The following is a 23557-nucleotide window of genomic DNA, read 5'->3' on the forward strand; positions in this document are numbered from 1 at the left end:
TCTTCTTCCCTCGGCCCCGGGGCAGCCCTGGGGCCCGCACCTGCCTGGGGAGAGCCCCAGCCTGGCCCCGCCAAGGGACGGACAGTGACGTAGCGTGGAGGCCGGGGGCCCGCGCGGCCCGCTGACGTCACTGCCGCAGCGGTCCCCAGCGAAGCCCAAGAATGGGAATTCAAGGAGGGAAGCACAGCGGTGACCCCGCGATTAAGGCTGAGCGCTGCAAGTGCGCATGCTTTAGGTTTCTCGGGTCAGAAGGCCCGAGTATCTCTTGTAGCGCAGGCTGAGTCCACTTCACACCCTCAGCGCACTCGAAAACAAGAGTTTCTCGATAAGGGGAATGTCCCCACACCGTGGGGCCTCGTGCGCACGCGCCTTGGGTGGAGGACAGATAGAGGAGAGCTAGGGGGAGCTGGCGGTTGATTTTGTTGGGGGAGGAGGGAGGGCGGCGTGTGGCGGGAGAGGACAGCGACCGAGCTTAACGTGCAGAACTGGAGAAAGGCAGTTTACCCCCTCCGCCGCTAGTCCGTCTCCCTGGGCGCTGCGGTGGCGCGGGGCCTGCGGCGCGGCGTCGTGACGTCACGGTGGCGGCGGCCGTGGTTGGCGCACGGTCCGCGGCTGCAAAGTGTGAATTACGCCGGGCTCGCGCCGGCGGCGGAGTGAAGTCAGGCTCCGGGGGAGGGGAGGGGCTGGACGGTGGTGGCGGCCCGAGCTGGTGGCTGGTCCCAAGCCCCGCGCGCCTTGGGTCTCGCCGCTGGCTCCGGCAGTCTTTTCTTGCACCGCTTTCTTCTGTCCTTGCTCCGCTCCTGCTCTGCCTTCCCCGGACCCGCTCCTCCCGGCCGAGGAGCCCCTGGGCGGCAGGGTTCCCCTCCGACTTTGCCTGTGCTGACCCCGCTTGCACCCCGGAGCCGGGCGCGCGCCGGTCCTCGTAACTGTCGCCGCGGCCGCCGCAGCGTCTTCCCGCCGGCGGCCCGGGCGGAGTGTTGGGGTGGGGAAGGCGTGAGTGCGGCTTCCCGGCCCGGGGTCGGCGGTCGCCGGCCCTGCCCCCGCCTCGGCCCGGCGCCCCCGAGCCGCGGCCCCTTCCCAGCGCAGGGGCCGGCAGCCGCGGCTGGGCGGGCGCCGCGCGGGGGCAGGGAGGGCGTATTCAATGGAAGTATGTTACCAGCTGCCGGTGCTGCCCCTGGACAGGCCGGTCCCCCAGCACGTCCTCAGCCGCCGAGGAGCCATCAGCTTCAGCTCCAGCTCCGCGCTCTTCGGCTGCCCCAATCCCCGGCAACTCTCACAGGTAATTGCCGCCGCCGCCGCAGGGGACCCACACATGGGGGCTTCTCTCTTTTGTTTCCCTCTTCCCACCCAGCTTCACCTTCGCGACACCCCCAGTCTCCTAGCCATTTACCTCAGACCCAACATTGTCCATTGTTGCGGATTTCTAGGCTGGCCTCTTGGTTCGAGAGCCTTCTCTTTTATCCTCGAGCTTTGCACACTAAGTCCCCCGGCCTTCTCTGATTTCCTCCCTGCGCCCAACCCGGGTGGGCTTTGAAAGCCCTTCAGACCTTCTCCAGGTCCGCCCCCTCCGTGGTCAGCGGTTTAAGCTTCGGGAATGACCGTTTTCCTCCCTTTCTCGAAGTCTGGATCTTGAAGTCTGGCCTCTCTAACCTTAGTTGTGCCCGCGGGCACACCTGTCCCCCTTCCCCCATGCACACACCTGTGCAGCGTTTGCGCCTCGCCTCCCCGCTGCTCCCGCGCGCCCCGTGGCGTTCGGATGGTCCTGCGGTTCTCTGAACAATAGGCCAATTCCTCGTCGCTGTTCCCCAGCCCCTTCTATTCTGTGGATGGACATGAAGTGCTAGCAAAGAAACAAGAATCGGGAGTGCTTCCCCGAAGAGCTTCGGTTTCTGCAAAGTTGATAAACAGGCATCAGTTTTGTTTTTAATTTGATAAGGAGATTTTAGGAGAGAAACTACTAATGAGCACTCACAGGGAGACTTTATTTTGAATGGTCCAATACCAGTCGCTCCTGAGAATTTCGGTTTTCTCCTTTGGTGATGCCGTTGGCCCAACTCCTTAGTTCTGGGTGATTTTGATTGCCAGGTTTAAAATAGGCAAAAACAATTTCTTTACATTTGAATCAAGTACCCTGCATTTCTGCTGCCAGAATGTTACCTGTTCATGATCAATTTTTAATTCGAGTATATTTGTTTTTCCTCTTGGTTAGTATCTTTTATGAAGCGTATTTTCTCTCCACTTGTAATTATCTTGAGCCGGGTCTATGTATGTATATATATGTTTAAACCCGTAGTGTGGATAGCACCTGGTAGAGATTTTGCGTGGGATAGGTGAGTCCAGTAAATATTTGTCATTTGCTTCTTTGCCTGAATGGTAGAGAAAGCAAGAGAGCATCTGGATTTCTCTGTAAATTGTTTTTATTTGAAATGAGACTTATTTCACAGGACAAGATGGTATGCTAATGAGGTCAGAGCCAAATTTGTGATTACTATAGTAGTTTAAATAATACTACATTGTTATTTTGAAAGTTGGGTCCATGCTCTGCCTTTATAGTATTTAAGCTTAAAGCATTTTTAGGTTTCAAAATTAATGTTGAAGAAATGTTAATGCATTGCTGGAAAAGGATTTTAATGTAATTTTTTTCACTTCACAATATTATTTTACCTTCTCAGATCACAGGCACATAACTAATACCCATTTCCAGATCAGTATAAATAATAAGGATGATCAGTAGTTCTTGATAAAATAATAAAATACCAATAAAGTTACTTGTGCTCCCTGAGGAGAAAATGAATGAGAAAGGAGATTCCAAGAGCATTAAAACAAGCCTCATACCAGGGTTTTACCTGTTGTCATAATTAATCCTCAGAGACCAATTTGAAGCCCTGCTCCTTCTTGACTCATTTCCTAGCCTTGGGTTTAAATGGATAATGGAATTTTAAAACTATGGTTGTGGCAGATAAAGCAAATATTGTAGATTTACACCATATTTTACTAATTCCTAAAGCTTAAAAAAATAAAAAAACTAAACCTCAAAGTGAAATATATAGGAATTTACGAAAATTTGGACAGAAGGTTTCTTGAATTATAACATTTTTTCTAAACATTGTTGCCTAACATTAAAATGATGTTAAACTTACCATGCACTGAAATGGGTGTGTTTATCATTACCAAGACTTAGACTGTTTATCATTACCAAGACTCATGTTGCTAGTGATTTATCTAGGGCTAGATGGGAATGTGTAATAGAAAAAAAAAAAGAAAATTTGGGAATCTTTTTCAGAGCTTTATACAATAAATGTTTGATTAAATCAAAACCCTTGCATTTTCAGTTTTAAGTCTAAAGGTACAAAATTTTTAAAAAGCTGAGGTGGTTTGGTAGTTTCATTTAATACTTAAAAAAAAACCAAAAAAAACAAAAAACCTCTCCAAACCTGGCTTTCTTTCTTTCTTTTCTTCTTTTTTTTTTAAGGTGCTACGAAATTATTTTTCTGAATCCATTTTAGAATATGTTCAAAACTAGCAATCTTTTCAGTTCTTCAGTTTCACCTACCACAGGAGACTATCTCCTAGTAGGTACTTAATACTTATTGGATGAGTGAATAAGTAATGAAGTTACCTCTGACTGTGCATCAGTTTTAAATATGAAAACAATGCAAGGACTTTTATCAAGGTATAGCACTCCTTTATCCTGAACCTGGTTTGGAACTTGTAACTGCAGACTTCAAAAAGATTCAGGAAATAAGCAGAAGACTGAGCAACCAAAGTATAGATTTGATGATCCTCTCAAAGCCCATGTGTTTTAGGTAAAGCTCTGACAAACTTGTGTTGCAAGCAGTGCAAATTTAAAGGGGTTGGAGGCTGCTAGAATCAGTTTCTCACTGATACTGGCAAAAGTTGACAACCGACACACCAAAGCTGGAGATCAGAAGAAAAACTCTTCAAAGCCAGCAACTTTTAAAAGGGAACCCTGGGGACATATACTTTAGGAGCTTGAGTGTTATACAACCCAATAATTATTAGTCAAAATAATACTTAATTGAATCTGCTTTTAAAAATGGAAAGATTCCCACTTAAAAAAATCTCCATGCCAAACCAGTGTTGGTGCTTAAATGGGTAAGGGTGAGTTGTCTGAAAAATTCCTTTCTGTGGAATACCAACTAACTGTCCCAAGAATGCCAAGTAAATGAGGCATTAACTTTTTGTTTTAAACCAGGTCAGGTATTACTTTCTCAAATGGTTAATATGAATTCTTTGAATTATTTGAAAAATTCAGAATAATAAGAGAAGCTTGTTTTTGCCATTTTAGGGTATCTTGTTGATAACTGATATTAAAGTTATCCAAGATTTTTTATCCAAGATTTTATCCAAGGTTTTTTCTTGGAGAATAAAGTTCTTACTTAGGTAAAATATTGTGAGAGCAGAACTTGTCTTGCTTGGGGTGCCTGGGTAGCTCAGTCGGTTAAGCATCTGCCTTGGACTAGACTAGGTCATGATCTCAGGGTCCTGGGATCAAGTCCCAGGCTCTCTGCTCAACAGGGAGTCTGCTTCTCCCTCTCACTCTACTTCTCTCTCTCTCTCAAATAAATTTTAAAAACTTTAAAAAAAGAAGAAGAAATTGTCTGGTTCACTACTATGTCCATAGTGCTTTGCATAGGTAAGTACTTAGTAAGTGTGGAAGCTGAATTAGTGTATTGATGACATGCCAAAGCACTGTGCCTGTGATTATTTTAGTCAGATTTTCTTTTTTTTTTTTTTTTAAAGATTTTATTTATCTATTTGATAGATAGAGATCACAAGTAGGCAGAGAGGCAGGGCAGAGAGAGAGAGAGAAGAGGAAGCAGGCTCCCTGCAGAGCAGACAGCCTGATGTGGGGCTCGATCCCAGGACCCTGGGATCATGACCCAAGCCGAAGGCAGTGGCTTAACCCACTGAGCCACCCAGGCGCCTCTTAGTCAGATTTTCTATGCACTGGAGAGAAATATTATTTGGGTTAGAAATTTGTGATCTAATTTTTTAAATTTATCATAAATTGATGGTATGTATTATTGAACAAAATATTAGGGTCTCTTTCCTGAAGACATTATCTTTTTAGAGCAGTTTTAAGTTCACAGCACAATCGAGTGCAAGGTAAAGAGATCTCCCATACACTTTCTGGCCTGGTACATGCATAGCCTCCCCCATTATTAGCATCCCCCATCAGAGTAATACATTTGTTACAATTGCTGAACCTACATTGCCTCATCATTACCACCCTGAGTCCATAGTTTATATTAGGGTTCCTTCTTGGTGTCTTTTTCTCCTTTTTTTAAAATACAGAAACTATTCCATAAATATTTACTAAACACCTTCTGAGAATGAGATTCCTTGTATTGAGTACTAAGAAAATGCAAAGAATTAGTAATTGAAAAAAAAAAAATGACTTGTGAGCCTGCCAACCTAACCACATTTTTCTTTGATGCATTATGTTCCTTATACATAAACATTTTTTACTTACAGTATACATCTCTGTTGTCTTTAGCAATGTTCTTAGTATATGACAAATTTTCAAGTTTCTAGATGTGCCAGAACAGTTCAAAGTCCCTTGGATAAAAGTTGGTTCTTAAAGAAGCCTACAGGATTATGTTGGGGGAAAATGGTATGATTATATGTGACATAATTTTTATATTGGAGTTATCAAGGCATAATGAGACTACAGGAAGGTAAACCCAAATTTCCTGAATGAATAGGGGGAAGCCTCACATAGTAGTTGAGGCTTCAGCCAAAGCCTGAAGATTATGTAGATGTTTCTAGATCAGTGGCGGTTAGAGGATGGTCCGGGAAATTGTGTAGGGCAGCACTATCCAACAGAACTTTTTGTGATGATGGAAAATTTCTCTGCAGTATCCATTGTAATAGTCACTATCCATATATACCTAGATAAGCACTTGAAATGCGGCTAGTCTGAGGAACTGAATTGTAAATTTAGTTTTATTTAACTAGCTGCATATGGCTAGTGGTACTATGCTGTCAGAGATCAGCATGGTTTTATGTATATTTAATGATCATTAGTGGTGATGTCATGTTGATCTGTGAGTACCACATTATCTGAATGGTGAACGTTAGAGCTATTTCAGGTCTTGATGTTGTACACAAAACCTTAACACCTTCATACATGTTTGATAAAGTCTTTAGAATGGTATCACTGGGTTGGGTCAAGAAGTAAGAACATTTTTTGGCTTTCTAGAATGCTCTGTCCTTTTACAATACTAAGAAAAATGATTATCACTCTTTCATCACCAATCATAGATTACTAGATTATAATATATAATTAGTAAGAATTTTATGAATGTTTTATAAACATTTATAGAAATGTTCTTCTAGGGGCACCTGGGTGGCTCAGTGGATTAAAGCCTTTGCCTTCAGCTCAGGTCATGATTCCAGGGTCCTGGGATTGAGCCCCGCATCGGGCTCTCTACTCCGCGGGAGACCTGCTTCCTCCTCTCTCTCTCTCTCTGCCTACCTCTCTGCCTACTTGTGCTCTCTGTCAAATAAATAAATAAAATCTTTATTAAAAAAAAAAGAAATGTTCTTCTATGTTAGATGCACTATGGTATGCTGAGTTTGTTTCAACTTAGACTAAGCAATAATATACACTTTCCGAAGTGTTTCTGTGCATTTACATTTCCTCTTTTGTCAGATTTCATTTGCATGTCTTGTGCTTGTTTGAAAGGACTGTTATACATCTAATGTCAGTTTGTAATAGTGCATTACTCCGAATTACTGTTACGATAGTAGTTGCCTCTTCACAAATCTACATTCAGAAGCCAGTACACAGGAAATAATGTGAACAGTCAGTGGGACGTCCTGGAGTGGTTCATTTGCTGAGAACTTCCTCCCTATCTACTCCCAAAACACTTGTGTTGGGATCTTGGTTTCATTTTTCTATTTTCAGAAAATTTTCTTACTTTGATTTAAATTTAATAGTATCATATTTTGGCTTTTACTTCTGAAGTAATATGTATCTATGCTATAATTCAAATATATGTTCAAACATAATATTAATGTAAATTTATAGTGTATTTGGAGTGTTGTTCTGATTGAGGCGTAGGGTGTTCAAATTGCTAGTTTGTAAGTTGTCATCAGGAACACGTTTAGTCTGTGGGATGTGATTGGAAGAGGTTTTAGACCTATGCCCAGGTTTTGTTGCCTTGTTGCTATGCTTAGAGTTTCATCAGCTGTACATACTCTCTATTTAAGAATTCTTTTTTAAAACACAAATGTCCCACAAAAGGTAAAATATTAAGCCTTTTCAGGGAGTTATGAAGAGTAGGGAACTCACTGGATGGAAAGGAGAGGTACCATCCATTCTCTCTAAGGCAATTTGATAAGATGTCTGCTTATACGTTAAGTTTCAACCATTCTTTCCTTCCTTCCTTCCTTTTTTCCCCCCTTTTCTTTTCATGAAGGACCAGAGTAATTTTAGAGAATTAACTTCTTTCTGGTGATGGTTATAGAGACAAGTTTGGGAAGAGAAGAGCTGAAGAAAAAGGAAGTTGATAAAGATTAGCTTAATTCAGATTTTTGCCTGGGACCGTTGATAGCCATTTAGTTGGACTAAAGACACTTAGGAAATTTAGGTGATAAAAGAATTCTCATTGCATGCAGATCTTAAGGAATTTAATTTTCTGTACCAAAGACTGTGTGTTTGTGTTTATATAAAATCTAATTTGTTAGAAGTACCTTGACTAAACATCTTTAAGATCTGGGCATTCTTACATTCCCTTTGGAATTCCCGAAAACGTCAACCATTAATTTTTAATCTTCTGATTTAGAAACAACTTAAAACTTTTTTATTCTACAGATTGTTCATATCTTGTTTAATTTGAATTGAGAGAAAATTGAGTGTTTATTCTTTCCCATATTTAACTAGCCTGTTCTTCCCTAAACTCAATATAGACTTTGTTGATTTTTTATATTATTGTTAAAAATATCTTTCAAAGGTTACTCACAAATAAATGATACTTTCACGTATTTGCATTCAGGTACACTATATGAGGTAGTAGTATATGAGGAAAGGAACGAAAACACTTGCAGATGAGCTTTTGAACCTTGCAGAGCTTCATTTTGGCTGCTGGCAAGTTCCCTTCCTAATGAATCTGTGCCAGTGATCAGAAGTTTCTCCTGCTTGTAATTTTGAGTAGGAATTTTGGATTATTGCTCCATGCCTCCACCTACTGGTAGGGAGGGCTCTTCATTTTCTGAAGATGATGGCAGGAGGAGGAGAGGATGAAAGCAGGACAGGGAGAATTGGGGGAAGAAGATGAATTGTTAATTGGCTAAGTTTCAGCCAAGCCTCTCTGTCATCCGCGTTTCCGGTAGACCAAACTCGAGCTCAGGACCATGTAAAGTACTTTACAAATGGTGCTTAATAAAGGTGTAGTACTCTTGTTTCAGTCATAATTGTTTCTATTTATTGAGTATCTCACATGCCAGATACTGTAATTGATGTATTTAATCTTTACAAAAACTCTATATAAGTGCTGTTACTCCCATTTTTACCTTTTTTTCCCAAGGAGTAAATTGACCTTAGACACAATACATTATTTGCCCAAGGCATCACAAGAACTTTGAGAAATGCCTCTCATGTTTCATACCCTTACTTTGTATCCTAGTCTGCCTCCGTGAAGGTGAGTAGAATGTAGTTAGTCTTTATGTTTAATGATTATAGATTTTTGTTGACTCATAGATGTGGATAAAGAAAACACATTTAATGGTTTGAGGTGATTATTTGAAGTGATAACCTTTATTTTGGTTGTTTCAAATCATATCTGGATTTTGTTCTAGTTGCCACTTTCTAGGAGGACATGACTAAGTTAAATCATATTCTGAAGATATTCACCAAGGTGATGAAGTGATTTCAAAGCACATTGTTTGATATGTGAATGAAGAAATTGGAGACATTAAGTTGGAAAAGGAAAGCCTTAGAATTTGGGTCAAGAACTTGGGGGTGGAGGTGGAAGAGTGGTTGGTAAAAGATGATAGAGCATTGCTCTTTCCAGCATGTGAATTACTACCATGTGAATGAGAAAAAGGAGGAAAGGGTTAAGATTTTGGTTGGTTGTGTGTTCTTGATTGGTACACCCTGTTCCTACTTGGTGAGGGCAGTTGCTAATATATCAGAGAAGATACAAGCTTAAAGTCGTCCCTTGTCCAAGGTAACACAACTAGATAGTAGAAATGGATTAAGCTCTGGGGGCCCTAAAGACTACGTGTTCTCTTCTTCCTTTATGACACGAGTAAAGGATGTTACTGTAGAGAGTAGAATAAGACTAATAGGTTGAAACAATAGGGACGTAGATCTTGTGTTTAATCACACTAATAATTAAAGAAACGCAAACTAAAAGAAAGATAAAATAAGTATATAACATGAAGATTACAAAATGCCAGTAGGATATAAATTGTAAATTTGCTGAAAAGTAATTGAGCAGTTGAATAAAAAAATTAATACATTGCCTTCACTTTTAATACCGATCATCTATAGTTTGTCCCAATTTTGTTTAAGACTTAATAACAAAATGTATACATATCTGTACACCATGCTTACTCACAAAAAAAGAAAAATAAAGGTATAGGTACCCCCAGATGCTAATGGAAGCCATCTCTGGATGTTAAACTATAACTTACTTTTAACTTTTTGTTTAGAATTTTGTGTAATTTTTCCAATGTCCTTCTTTTAGCATGAATCTTCTTTTTAATCACAATAACCCTAGAAAAAGTGAAACAAGTTGTATTTGGGTCCAGATCTCTGACAGAGATGTCCAGAGAGCGAACAGGCTACTTCATGAGATTATAAATTGAGATAGCAGTTTGAAAGATATGGTCAAGGGGATTGACTCTTCTGGTTCCTTCCAATTTCATGATTTTGTAATTTCTTTGGCTAACTCAATTATGCACATTACAGGTAATTTTGCATAGTTCTGACAATTATAAAGTAGTTTCACTCTCCATGGGAGTTGTTGAGAAGTAAATTTAAGTGTAATTATTGTTAGAAAAACAAAGCTAGAGGTATCACAGTTCCAGATTTCAAGTCATACTACAAAGCTGTAGTAGTCAAAACAGTAAGGTACTGGCACAAAAATAGATCACTGGACAGAGAATAAACGCCTGAAATAAACTCTTGATTATATGGTCAACTAATCTATGACAAAGGAGGCAAGAATATGGGGAAAAGACTAAGACTTTTCAATAGATGGTGCTGGGAACACTGGATAACTACATGTAAAAGAATAAAACTGGACTACATTTTAACACTATACATAAAAATAATCAAAATGGATTAAAGACATAAATGTAAGACCTGAAACCATAAAAATCTTAGAAAACAACATAGGCAGTAATCTCTTCAACATCAGTTGTAGTGGCATTTTCCTAGATATGTCTCCTTAGGGCAATGGAAACAAAAGCAAAAATAAACTATTGAGAACACATCAAAATAAGCTGTTGCACAGTGAAGGAAACCATCAGTAAAACAAAAAGGCAACCTACTGAATAGGAGAAGATATTTGCAAATTATATCTGTGATAAGTGGTTAATATTCAAGATATATAAAGGACTTATACAACTCATCTCAAAAAAAAATCTAATTAGGAAATGGGCAGAGGACCTAAATAGACAATTTTCCCAAAGAAGACATGTAGATGGCCAACAGATACATGAAAAGATGCTTAACATTACTTATCATTAGGGAAATGCAAATCAAAACTAATGAGAGATCACCATACACCTGTCAGAAAGGCTAAAATCAAAATGATGAGAAATAAGTGTTGGCAAGGGTGTGGAGAAAAAGTAATTCCTGTGACCTGTTGGTGAAATGTAAATTTAAGTAGCCTCTGTAGAAAACAGTATGGAGGTTCCTTGAAAAATTAAAAATAGAAATGCCATATGATCCGGTAATTCCACTACTTGATATTTACCCAAAGAAAACAAAAGCACTAATTTGAAAAGGTTTATGTTTCTTGTATCATTAGTTACAATAACCAAGATATGGAAGCAGCCTAAGTGTCCACTGATAAGACAAATGGATAAGGAAGATGTGTGCGTGTGTGCATGTGCATGCGCGCACACATACACACACACACACACACACACACACACACACTGGAATATTGCTTAGCCATAAAAAAGGATGATATCATGCCATTTGAGACAACATGGATGGACCTAGAGGATATAATGCTGAGTGAAATAAGTCAGAGAAAGACAAATACTGTATGATTTCACTCAGAAGTGAAATCTTTTTATAAAAAAAGAATAAACAAAAAGTAGAATCAGACTTACAAATACAGAGAACAAATTAGTGGTTGCCACAGGGGAGGTGAGTGAGGGGTTGGGCAAAATGGGCAGTAGGAGTGGGAGATACAGGTTTTCAATTATGTAATGAAGAATTCACAGGAATAAAAGGCATAGCATAAGGAATAGAGTCACTGATAATGTAATAGGGATGTTTGAGAGCAGATGGTAGCTACACTTGTTGTGAGCCCTGCATAATGTATAATCTTGTTAAATCACTATGTTATGCACCTGAAACTAACATTGTGTGTCAACTATACTGAAAACAACAACAACAACAATAACAACAAAACATAGTTACTGTTTTGAAGAGCTATTTGATGATAACCCATGAGGAGACGCTAAACAATGACCGTGGCACAAGGACTAGAAAGTTAGGAGTTAGGACCTAGGAACTGGTTTGAGGGAAGTAATAAAAAAAAAAAAAATTTTTTTTCCTACTTTTTTTAGTCTTGGAGACCAGGTAGATCATGAAGCTAATAACAAAAATACAGATAGGAAGAGGAGACAGGTTTTTTTTTTTGTGGGGGGGGCAGGGGGGAAGAGATAAAACATTTGCTTTGAGTATATTGAGTTCAAGTATCTGGGGATTTTCCAGGTGGGGATATCCAGTAGGCAATATCTTAGGAAGGTTAGGACAAATGATACGTTCTAACTTTCACTATCAGGGTTTTTGCTCATGTACCCCCTTCAAAGAACTGGAAAAACAAACACAAAACTATATACCTTCTCACATATTAAGAATTTTTCCTTTAGGGGTGCCTGGGTGGCTTAGTTAGTTGAGCATCTGAATCTTGATCTTACCCCAGGTCTTGGATCTCAGGTCATGGGTTTAAGCCCCATGTTGGGTTCCATGCTGGGTGTGGAGTCTACTTAAACAAACAAACAAACAAACAAAACAACCTTTCCTCCAAGTTTCAGTATTTGTAAATGATACAATTTTTGGTGTATTACTTAAATCACTATTTAAAATACATCCAGGGAGTTTTTGACAACTTGATACTTTCCACATCTGTTTCAAAAAATATGTGAACAATATCTTAATTTTAACAGTCAGAATTTTTATATTTATTTTTCTCTTGAACTCACTTCTATTTTTCTGTCACTACATATTTTATACTTGGAAACATTGTACCAATCACACTATCATACTTTTCTACAATTAAAGTGAGTAAATTCATAAATTTAGTGAATGGGAATAAAAAATGTTTAGTATTAATTGTCACCCAGTTCTTCTGAGTTCTGTGCAAAAACAATTATAATTAAAAACATTCATACTTTCCTAAGTTTGGGGTGCCTAGGTAGCTAAGTCAGTTAATCATCTGGTTTTGGCTTAGGTCATGATATTAGGGTCCTGGGATTGAGTCCTGCATGCAGGGATTCTTCCTCTCCCTTTGCCCCTTTCCCTGCTCATGCTCTCTGTTTCTCAAATAAGTCAAAACTTAAATTGCTTTTTTACTTTAATAGTGAACCTGTTGAGAAATCTCATGAATAAAAAGTGCTTTATTTTAGCAATATCACCCATTCTTCCAAGTTGACAATGAAGTGATTGGTCAAAATTATTTTCAATACTTTGTCAGGTAGCAACTGCATTTGGTTTAACTTCTGTATTCATGAAAGTCAGAATTGGTGACCCCTTTACTTGGGGGAAAAAAAAAAAAAAAGGATACCCCAGTCTGTAAAGTCATTAACTTTCTCGCCATGGGTATTTTGAACTCTCCTTTTGGCTCTTTAGATGTTGTTAGACAACAGCTCCACAGTAAGTATAGGGAAGTGTTGAGTGTTGCAGGTTCCTTTGTGAGGTGGTAGAGGAGTAGGGATGAAAGGGGAGTGGAGGTAAATAAAAACTGCTTTGCTGGATTAGCAGAATGTTTCTAGAAAATTATATATATGGAAGTTGAGAGCTGAGAAATTAATCTCTTTGAACTCTCCATGCTCTTGTACTTCTAAGGGCTATACGTGCATGCCCCAGTTTGCAGACCACTGGTTTTCCATATTCCACCTTGTTATTATCTTCTGGTTGTATTTTACCATTTTCCACAGGCATATAGAAATAATATTTCATACATCAAATTTTTTCCCATGGTATATGTTTGCTTCTAATCTCGGTCTTCATGCTTAATCACTCTAGGACTTCTTTGGAAATGGAATCAGGATATTAATGCTTGAAAGGAATCCTGGAAGTCATTTTAAAGATTTGATGGTTGAGATTCAGAAAGGTTAAGTGATTTCTCCAAGATCCCACAATTTAGACAGTGGAGAAATTAGAGTTTTAAAATTAGTTCTTCTCAACTCTGTTGCTTCTCTCACTATATCCCCAACTTCCTTGTGAAAGGATTGACCTTTGAATTTCCTTAAATATCAGTCTTTCATTACTGAACATTATTCTTTGAATAGCAACTATGTATAATCCAGTGATTATGTAAACAAATCAGAGTACAAACACATTCAATTTAAAACATATGTGAGTTATTTCTTAAAACATAGTAAGAGATAAAGCCAAACCATTATTAGAAGTGTAATGGGCCAGTTGGGAAGATACCGTTTGATTTGTTGAAATGAGAGTTATATACAACAGGAATAACCTTTTTTAAAGAAAGATGTATTTCACCTATACTTTAAAAATTAAGAATAAAGTTTTTTTCACATTGAGGAATAAAATAATATTCCTGTTATACAAATTGCTCACTCTATAGCCTTTTATATATGAAATGGTGGGTGATGGAGTTTTTTTGATAATTTTTTAACTTTATTTTACTTTTTTCATTGAACTCTTTATAGTGGACATTTTAATAAAATTTTAAGAAAAACAGTGAAGCTATTCCCGATATCAGACCTTTTTTAAAGAGTTAATTTTTTTAGTGCAGTTTTAAGGTCACAGTAAATTTAAGAGGAATTGTACAGAGATTTTCCACATGCCTCTAGCCCCAACACATTTATAGTCTTCTCCAACTTTATCAACACCCTCCACCAGACAGCTACATCTGTAACAATTGATGAATCTACATTGATATAATCATGCAAATCCATACTATACGTTAGGGTTCACTCTCGGTGTTGTACATTCTATGAGTCATATAGTCATATATATCATATATGTCATATAGTTGGATATAGTTGGATTCATATAGTCCCCAGCCTTTTCAGATTGGCTTCTTTCACTTAATAACATGCATTTAAGGTTCTTCCCATTTTTTTTGGTTTTTTTTTTTGTTGTTGTTGTTTTTAATGGCCTGATAGCTAAGTTCTTTTTAGCACTGTTTGTTGTCCGGTTGTACCACAGTCTTTCCATTCACCTACTAAAGGACATCTTGATTGCTTCTAAATTTTGGCACTCAGGAGTAAAACTACTACAAACCACTGTGTGCAGATAACTTACTGGAATTTTGATTGGAATTGCATTGAAACTAGATCAAGTTAGGAAGAACTGACATTTTGACAATGTTAAGTCTTCCCATCCATGAATATGCAGTAACTCTCCATTTATTTAGTTCTTCTTTTATTCATCTGAGTTTTGTTATTTTCTCATAGATTTTGTGCATTTTTTGTTAGATATATGCTTAAGTATTTCATTTTTGGAAGTGATAATGTAAATGGTATTCTGTTTTAAATTTTTAATTTCACTTTTTCATTCTGGTATACAGGAAAGAAGTTGGTTTTGTGTATTAACCTCGTATCCTTTAACCTTGCTATAGCATTCATTTGTTCCAGGTGGATTTTTTTTCCCTATTCTTACAGATTTTTTCTGTAGACAGTCATGTCATCTGTGAACAAAGACAGTTTTATGTCTTCCAATCTCTACCGTGTTCTCTTTTTGTTTTGTCTTACTACATTAGCTAGGATATCCAGTGTGACATTGAAAAGGAGGGGGGAAAGGAAATAACCTTTACCTTGTTCCTAAAGGATTCTTTTAACAGAGCAAGAGCAATAAGATTTACAGGGAAAAAAAAAAAAAAAAACCCTTTAGGAAAATATAAGACTACTCATTAGAAAATTGGTAGAACACTCATCTCCAGGAAGAAATACAAATATAGGAAAACATGTTTAACTTTGGTAGTAATAAAGGAAATGCCGGAAGAAAGAATGAAAGAAAGAAAGAGTATTTTTGGTGGGGGGAATCATATTTTCATATTGACATATTTTCATATTGACAAAGACTGGCAAAACCCAGTCTGTTAGCAGGGTCTGAGAAAAATGGCTTATTCTTCTATAAAGAACTAGGAGCATCATTTGATTCAGCATTTTGGGAAGGCAGCAGATCTTTACAAATCCAAATTTTAAGTGTGAATACTACCCTGTTTGCAGTCATGGAATTTGTCTAAAGGGGTAGTTGCAAAAATTTTGCTAAAATAAATGCACAGAAATTTTTTTGGTAACAATTTGTAACACTGGAATGATGGGTATTTAGATTATTCCAGTGCTCATCAGTGTGGTGGTTGGTTAGAATATGTCATTTTAATTCAGCATAAAATTCTATCCAGTAAAGTGATGCCATATATCCATATTCGTCTTGGAAAGGTATGTATAACGATTTGGGGAAAAGACTACCTGCAGAGTAACATGTGTATTAGCCTGTTTATGTAACTTTCTACATAACATCTGAGTTTTGTAAATAAAAATATGAAGGATATTATATACACCAATGTATGCATACATACAAGTCTGATGGGTTGGTCAGCAAAATGTTAACAGTGGCTATCTTTGGGACTGGGACTTCTGGTGATTTTTACTATCTTTGTACTCGTGAAATTTTTTTAAAAAATTTTTTTATTTATTTAACAGAGAGAGTGAGAGAGGGAACATAAGCAAGGGGAGTGGGAGAGGGAGAAGCAAGCTCCCCACTGAGCAGGGAGCCGGATGTATGACTTGATCCCAGGACTCTGGGATGGTGACCTGAGCTTAAGACAGACTCTTAATGGCAGAGCCACCCAGGTGCCTTGTGAATTTTTTTTAAGAGTAAAAATATATCACTTTTGTAATAGAAATCAGTAAAGCTTTTTTTTTTTTAAACTTACCATTAAGTGACACGTCTGTTATGTAGAAATAATGAAGAAAGGTCTAGCTAGCTAATAATTCAATAAGTATAAATAGATGGTTCAGAAGTGGGTTGTTCACTGGCATATACTAGGTATTCAAAGTGGTTTATTAAAATGGAAGTCTAGTGCTTTGTAGAGGAATACATTGCATTTTTAATGGGAAAATGAAGTAAGTTTGGTGGGAGATAGTTTACAAAAACTATTTTGCCTATTTCAGAACTGAGAAGTTAAGCTTTCTGCTATAGTTTAATTTATTCACATATTTAAGGGTCTCTTTATTAGCATAACATATTTATAAAATGTAAAAAGTCACCAAGAAAATTTATGACCCAGAATCAGAACATTTATGTTAGAAGAGACTATAAAAATGAGTTTCCTCAACATACAGTTAAGTAAACTGAAACCACAGAGGTTTTAAAGGACACACAGACGCAATATAGAAATCTCTTCTTTTGGGTGCCTGGGTGGCTCAGTGGGTTAAAGCCTCTGCCTTCAGCTCAGATGATGATCCCGGGGTCCTGGGATGGAGCCACACATCAGGCTTTCTGCTCAGCAGGGAGCCTGCTTCCCCTGCCACCCCCGCCACCCCCGCACTGCCCCGCCTGCCTCTCTGCCCACTTGTGATCTCTGTCAAATAAATAAATAAAATCTTTTTTTAAAAAAAAAATCTCTTCTGTTGAACATCCATTTTGGCTACTCAGTTTTTGCTTGAACATTTTTGGAATAAGATTACCACTTTATAAGGCAATCCATTGTGGTGTTGAATGGCATGGTGGGTTGAATAGTGTCCACCAGAAATTCATCTCTACTTGGAACCTCAAAATGTAACCTTACTTGGAATAAGGATCTTTGCAGATATAATCAAGTTGAGGTCATATGGGATTAGGACAGGCCCTAAATCCAATGACTAATGTCTTTCTAAAAGGAAAGGATGCACAGAGACCGAGACACACATAGGAAAGACCATGTGAAGATAGAACAGATTGGAGTGATGTGGTTTATAAGCCAGGAATGCAAAGGATTGCTGTGATACACCAGAAACTCCTAAGAGGCAAAGAAGGATTCTTCCCTAAAGCCTTCAGAGGTAACAAGCCCTTCCTGGCCAACACTTGATTTTGGACTTCAAGCCTGCAGAACTGAGAGAAAATAAGGTTCTTTTGTTTTAAGCCACAAAGTTTGTGTTATTTCAGTAGCCGTAGGAAATGACTACAAATGGCTTTGATTATTTTAAATGTATTTGTTCATCCTTTGAATTGGCAGACATTAATTGAGCACATTTATATGCCAGGTACTCTGCTAGGTATATCAAAGAGAAATAAAACATGTTTCCTGCCTTGGTTCTTGGAGCTTGGTCTAGTAGGAGGAATAGCTATGTAAATCTAAAATTGTAATATACTTTGATGTATGTTCTCATTATGATAGTATGTGAAGTTTAGTAGTGGCACAGTTGAGCTGGGAGAACCAGGGCAGGTTTTAGAAAGAGAAATCTTTGTGCTGGTCTGAAAGAGTTTGAAAGATAGGTCTGAAAATCAGCCTCTAGGGGAATTCTGCACAATTCCACCCCAATTCATGCTATCTATCAGTCCTGCCTAGTTCAGGGCATGTTTGGCCTGCTGTCATAGCATCCTGTCACTAGAATTCTCTCTCCACAAATCTGTCGAAGTAATTTTTCAAATACAGTCAGCTCATGCCACTCTGCCGAAACATCAGTGGGTTCTTACCACAGTGAAAATAAAACCCAAACTCCTTTCCATGCTATGGCCCCATGTAATCTCACACCTGCTAACTTTTCAGTTCCCTCTTCCACAGTGGGCTTTTTGCTGTGAACACGCCAGGTTTGTTCCCATCTTTTTTTTTTTTTTTTTAAAGATTTTATTTATTTATTTGACAGAGAGAGATCACAAGTAGGCAGAGAGGCAGGCAGAGAGAGAAAGAGGAGGAAGCAGGCTCCCCGCCGCGCAGAGAGCCGGATGTGGGACTCGATCCCAGGACCCTGAGATCATGACCTGAGCCGAAGGCAGCGGCCCAACCCACTGAGCCGCCCAGGTGTTCCCATCTTTGACTTCGCTCTTGTTCTCCTCTCAGCCTCAAGATCTTGTCTTGGCTTTTTGTCCTTCCAGTCGCAGCCCATTCTGCAGAGCAGTCTTCTCTGACCACCCTGTTTAAAACATCACCCCATCCTCCAGCTGTCCTCTTACCTTGTTTTGTTTGTTGCACAAACCCCAACTTGATTCGTTTGTCTGTCTCCGCCTCCCACCCCCACCTGACTCCCCACCCCTGCTACCACAGAATGTGTGGTCAGGAAGCAGGGATCTTGTTTACTCTGTTCAGTGCAGTGTCCCTAGTGTGCAACACACAGGAAATGTTCAATACAGAAGACTGAAGAAAAATTTACTCTTTTGCTCTTTTTAGTCTCATGCTATCGTGTCAGATCATATGTCACCATAACTCTTTCTGGGATGAATCCCAAATTGTATTCCTGTAATTTCATTTTATAGTCCCACCTACTCCCTCCCCTTAAAATTCCACCTTCATCTTTATACCCTTTCTGAGCTGCCCACTGTGGTATGAAACTATCTTAATCTCTAAATTTATGTAATCTTATTTAAGAATTCTCTGAAGTTTAGAAAACTTGCCCAAAGTAACACAATGTAAATGGTGTTTCTAGGATTTGAACTTAGATCTGTCGTTGACTAGAGCTCCTCTCTGCTGTGCTGTAGTTGGGGGCTGAATGCTTTTGATGAGGGGGAGGTAAAAAATCAAGGATTAGAATAGGAGCCCTCTCTTACTTGAAATAAAAATAGCAGATACTTACTTGTTTGAGAGGAGCTGAGTGATATTTGTTAAAAGGAATTCTAAAAAGAAACTTGAATTTTGGGAGGATTAAATTTAATACATGCTTATTATTTAAAGAGAATATACAAAAAAGAAAAAAGAAAAAGGAAAGTAAACACAACCTGTAGCCCTACTACCCAGGGATAAACACTGTTAACATTTTAGAAAACTTTCATCCAGTCATTTTCTGTACAGAAATAAAATATTGTGATGTAATTTTCATATATAAATTTTTCTCCAAATTTTGAAATAATTTCCTAATGTAATTGCTAGATCAGAGCATACTGTCAGATTTCCTTTCCAGAAAGGTGATATCAGTTTATATTTCTGTGAGCAGTATGTGAGTGCCTTTTCATACCTTGCTAATATTTTTAGTTTCCTTTTCTTAGATTTTTATTGATATTAAACTTGAAGTAGATGTTTATTACTAATTACCTGCTAGCTATTTTGTTTGACTTGTCTATATCCATTACCTATTTTTCTGGAACTGAAATGTGAAATTGGAGGCAAAAAATTTTATGCTTGGAAAAGTATATTGAAAACAATTGACTTGAGAGCTTCTGAAGGTACTACAGAAGCACTCTCACTGTTAAAACAGCACACAATCTCTCCCTCAAGCAATATTTTAAATTTAGTGATACTACCTCAAATTTTTTACTAGTAAAAAAAAAAAAATCAACATAGAACTCCTTTTACACAGCTTTTCTAAAAATCTCAATTTTTAAAGATAATCTCTATCTTAACATTTAGAAGGGTTTTTAGGGCCTTAAAATATTAACATGAAGGAGGACAAACTGAAGATAAAAGCAAAGTATATATTATCTGACATGTGTAGAACCAACATTTTAAGAATGTTTCCTTTGTTTCAGAGTGAAAATACTCCATTCATTTTCAGAGAAGAACTTTCTGGAAGTGACTTAAAGGATTTTTGTGGTTGACCTTAACTCATCTCCAGTTGAGGTGTAGTTTTAGTAACTGCCGAGGCTTTCCACACATACTTCCCTATCAGTGGTGTTTTTAAATTTCCTTTAGAGTAGGATTCATGTGGGCTATGCAAGATATTGAAGCCATTGAAGATATAAAAATAAAATTTTAGAACTTTTATTAATATTTTTAGCCTTATTGTTTTAGATCCTAATTTTATTCATGCTGCATAGAGTACATAAAAGTAGGTATATACAGTTCACAAAAAAATTACAAGTTTGGAGACCATTACCTCAGAGCATCTGTTGATTGCTATGAATTCTCCCCCCCACCCCCACCCCCTCTCTCTCACACACACGCGCGCGCATGCGTGTCCCAAATGTAACATTTCAAAGGGTTTTTGGAGTCCATTCATCATGATATTCATTTAACCATAACCTTCTTTACCTCCTGAATCCATTTAGCTTCAACATTTTGTCTACTGATTTGACTTTATTAACCATCTCTGATTTTCGTCCTTGAGATTATAGCTCAGGATTAACTGTCAAAACAGCTGGCCTTGTACACTGATCTGTCCTGACTTCAGTTTGATTAGATTATGAGCTTCTTAAGAGTGGACACTGTTTATTTAGCTGTGTTAATCCTAGTGCTTTACATAACGTAGATACTAAGCAAATGTAAAAAGTAAGTCATTCGGACCCTTATGAAGTCCTATCTGTGACTCCTACGAAGTCCAGCTTTCAGCTTTACTCACACTCCCTTCCATCCTTTCCTTCCCACAGTGCCTCCTCACACCCTGCTGTGCAAGTTAGTCATTTCTGCCTTAAATCCTCTTATGCCATCCTAAGGTGGTCACTTTTAACTCTTTGATGGCTGAAGGATTTCTGGAGAGTCTCTTGAAGTGGTATTGGGATTCACATTCTCTCATAGAAAGCTGGTAAGTGAGTTGGTTTGAGTGAGGATTAGCTTTCCAGGCTCTGAAGACTTTATAAAAGGTACCTGGCTTTCTTTTGGGGCCTTGGTTGTGGTAATAGGTTAGATTCCTGTTGTTGAGTAGCCAGATGACTATAGGCAGCCCTTATTTTCAATACCATGCCGGACATAGACCCAGGTCAACATACCCTTTTTGTTTTTAAGATAAGAATATGGAACTAGAGAGTACCAAACCAAAAGAAAATGGTTATAAAATTTTGCTGGTTAGAAATTGGAATGGTTTGCTAAGGTAGAACACCAGGGATAATAGAAATAAAGCATGGCCCCATATGTAATTTGAAGTTTTCCTGGAGCCACATTTTAAACAAGAAAATGAAATAGGTCAAATTAGTTTTAATGTATTTTATTAACCAGCTATATCCAAATATTAACATGTAATCGGTATTAAGAAGATATTAATGACCTATTTTTATCATTATATTTTTGGAGAGCGCATTTCAGTTCTGACAAGCACTATCTCATGTACTCTGGAGCCACAGGTGGCTAGTGACTGATGTTTTGTGGTACGTCTTATTGGAGTCAGGACCGCTTTTTTTTTTTTTTAATAATTAGAGAAATGTGTAGTTATATTTTGTGAGTGCTGTACATTTCCCTTGTTCAAGCCTTAAATTTAATTATTAAGAAGTTTGGACACATTAAAACACTGTATAAGTTAGCTGCATTTTTAGAGAGATTGTATAGTTTCAAATACGAGAGGACAGCGAAGTTTTTAGCAGCTCTGTTTTGCTTTCTTTGGCCTTGGGGTTTTTTGGGGGCTCTAGCTTTAATCTTAAAAGCTATGCTTTTCATAGTGGGACCAGCTTTCATCCTTCTTCAGATATATTTTTAGGTTGATGGAAGCTGCTGGATGAGAAAACATATAAAGCTTTTTGTTGGGTCAGTTTCCAATATATCCCTTTGCATTGAAACTTTGTTTTCTCTTAAGAAATACAGGTATAAAAGATGAAATGAAAAGTCTTTTTTTTTTTAAGTAGAAAAAGTTCACTTAGTTATACAGAGTCAGTCTTATTTGGCTAAGGTTCTAGCTAGTAGTGCCCTTGAGGAACATGAGTAGATAATTTTTCATTTATTAAAGAAAGAACACAGTGGCTGGATTGCAGACCAGGCATCTTGGATTAGAGCATTGGCCAGAAGATCTGTGTTTTCTACAAATAATGAAATTTTATAGGATAAAGATTCCTTAAATCTCTTTTGAAATGTAAAAATGATTTTGAAATATTTAATTAACCAATTTAATTAATTTAAATAATTTCAGTGTTTAAATTATCAAAATAATTTAAACAATATTTTTTAAAGTTTGAAAAGGAATAATTCATAATCCCACCATAACATTGTTATTTTTATGTATTTGCCCTATTTACATACATATTTTAAGGTAGCTGTGATGAATCAGTACATTTAATTTTGTAGCTTTTTGGAATGTATTTCTTTTAAAAGTGTGGTTTTGTAATGTCACTTAGTAATATAACATTTTATTTTGTAAATAGGTACAGGGTGGTGAAGTGATTCCATTTCATGGGGTGACACAGGGATCCATTTGTTGTGGCTGTGAGTTGCTTGCAATCCAAACTTAGGCCTTAGGGCAGGGGAAGAGAAGTGGTTCAGGGCAGTTTACTGGGGCGGGGGAGGAAGTTGTGGTATCTTCTGTTCTTTGTGAGGACTTAGTCACAGGGCTCCACCTAGCTGTGAGGGAGGCACTAAAGGAGAAATAACATTGTAGGAAAATGCTTTATTTCCACAGCTTTCTCCATGATTTTGGGTTATTTCTTTTGGATGGTTTTATGTAACTGGAATTACTGGTCCAAAACAGTATGAATATGTGAATAGATTTTTTATTTCTATGTAACTTTTCAGTACTTGAGAGGTTAACCAGAGGCCAATTGTATGAAACTTTCAAGTATTATGCTGTTGAACTTCAAGTAAGAAAAATGGGAATCTCTGGCATTCTGGCTTGGGACTACTTACTTTCCACCCCACTCTGACCTAGCTTAACTGGCATGGAGGTTCTGCCAGCAAGAAGCAGGGCAGAAAGACCTCAGCTTGAAGAGGGCTCAGTTCTCAGAGTGGTGGGTGATGCCCAGTGGCATCATTTTCAAAGTACAAGGAAGGGCCAGTGGCTCAACACGAATAGCAGGGGCCTACAGTAATATTTGAGGCAAACATTCTTGATTGAGCCTTCACATAAGCACAGAAAAGATCTGGGAAGGCTCAAGGTATTCACATACTTTTGATTGACCCTAAAATTGCGTTCATGCACCAGGAGACTTGAAAAGGCCCTATGGAAAGATAAACCTGGGGCAAACTTGAAAAAAGACTGAACTCAAATGAGCTCCCCTTACCCACACACATATCCATTGGCAGGGGTGGGAGCCTTAGGAGCTTGAGGTGTTCGAGATAAACTCTGTCTAACCACAGATTGACCCCTAAGTAATGCAAAG

The 23557-nt window shown here is 38.2% G+C and overlaps 1 protein-coding gene across 1 annotated transcript in view; it reads left to right on the top strand.

Moving 5' to 3' along the window:
- The first annotated feature begins 520 nt into the window (after positions 1-520).
- The window catches only part of PDE7A (phosphodiesterase 7A), a 116865-nt gene continuing 93828 nt past the window's right edge, over positions 521-23557 (top strand). The window contains exon 1 of the mRNA XM_044245524.1: positions 521-1279. Within this exon, the coding sequence (XP_044101459.1) occupies positions 1142-1279 (138 nt within the window). The 5' untranslated portion in view covers positions 521-1141. The remainder of the gene's footprint in view (positions 1280-23557) is intronic.

This window comes from Neovison vison, chromosome 4 (genome assembly GCF_020171115.1).
Source record: "Neovison vison isolate M4711 chromosome 4, ASM_NN_V1, whole genome shotgun sequence".
Lineage (NCBI taxonomy): Eukaryota > Metazoa > Chordata > Mammalia > Carnivora > Mustelidae > Neogale > Neogale vison.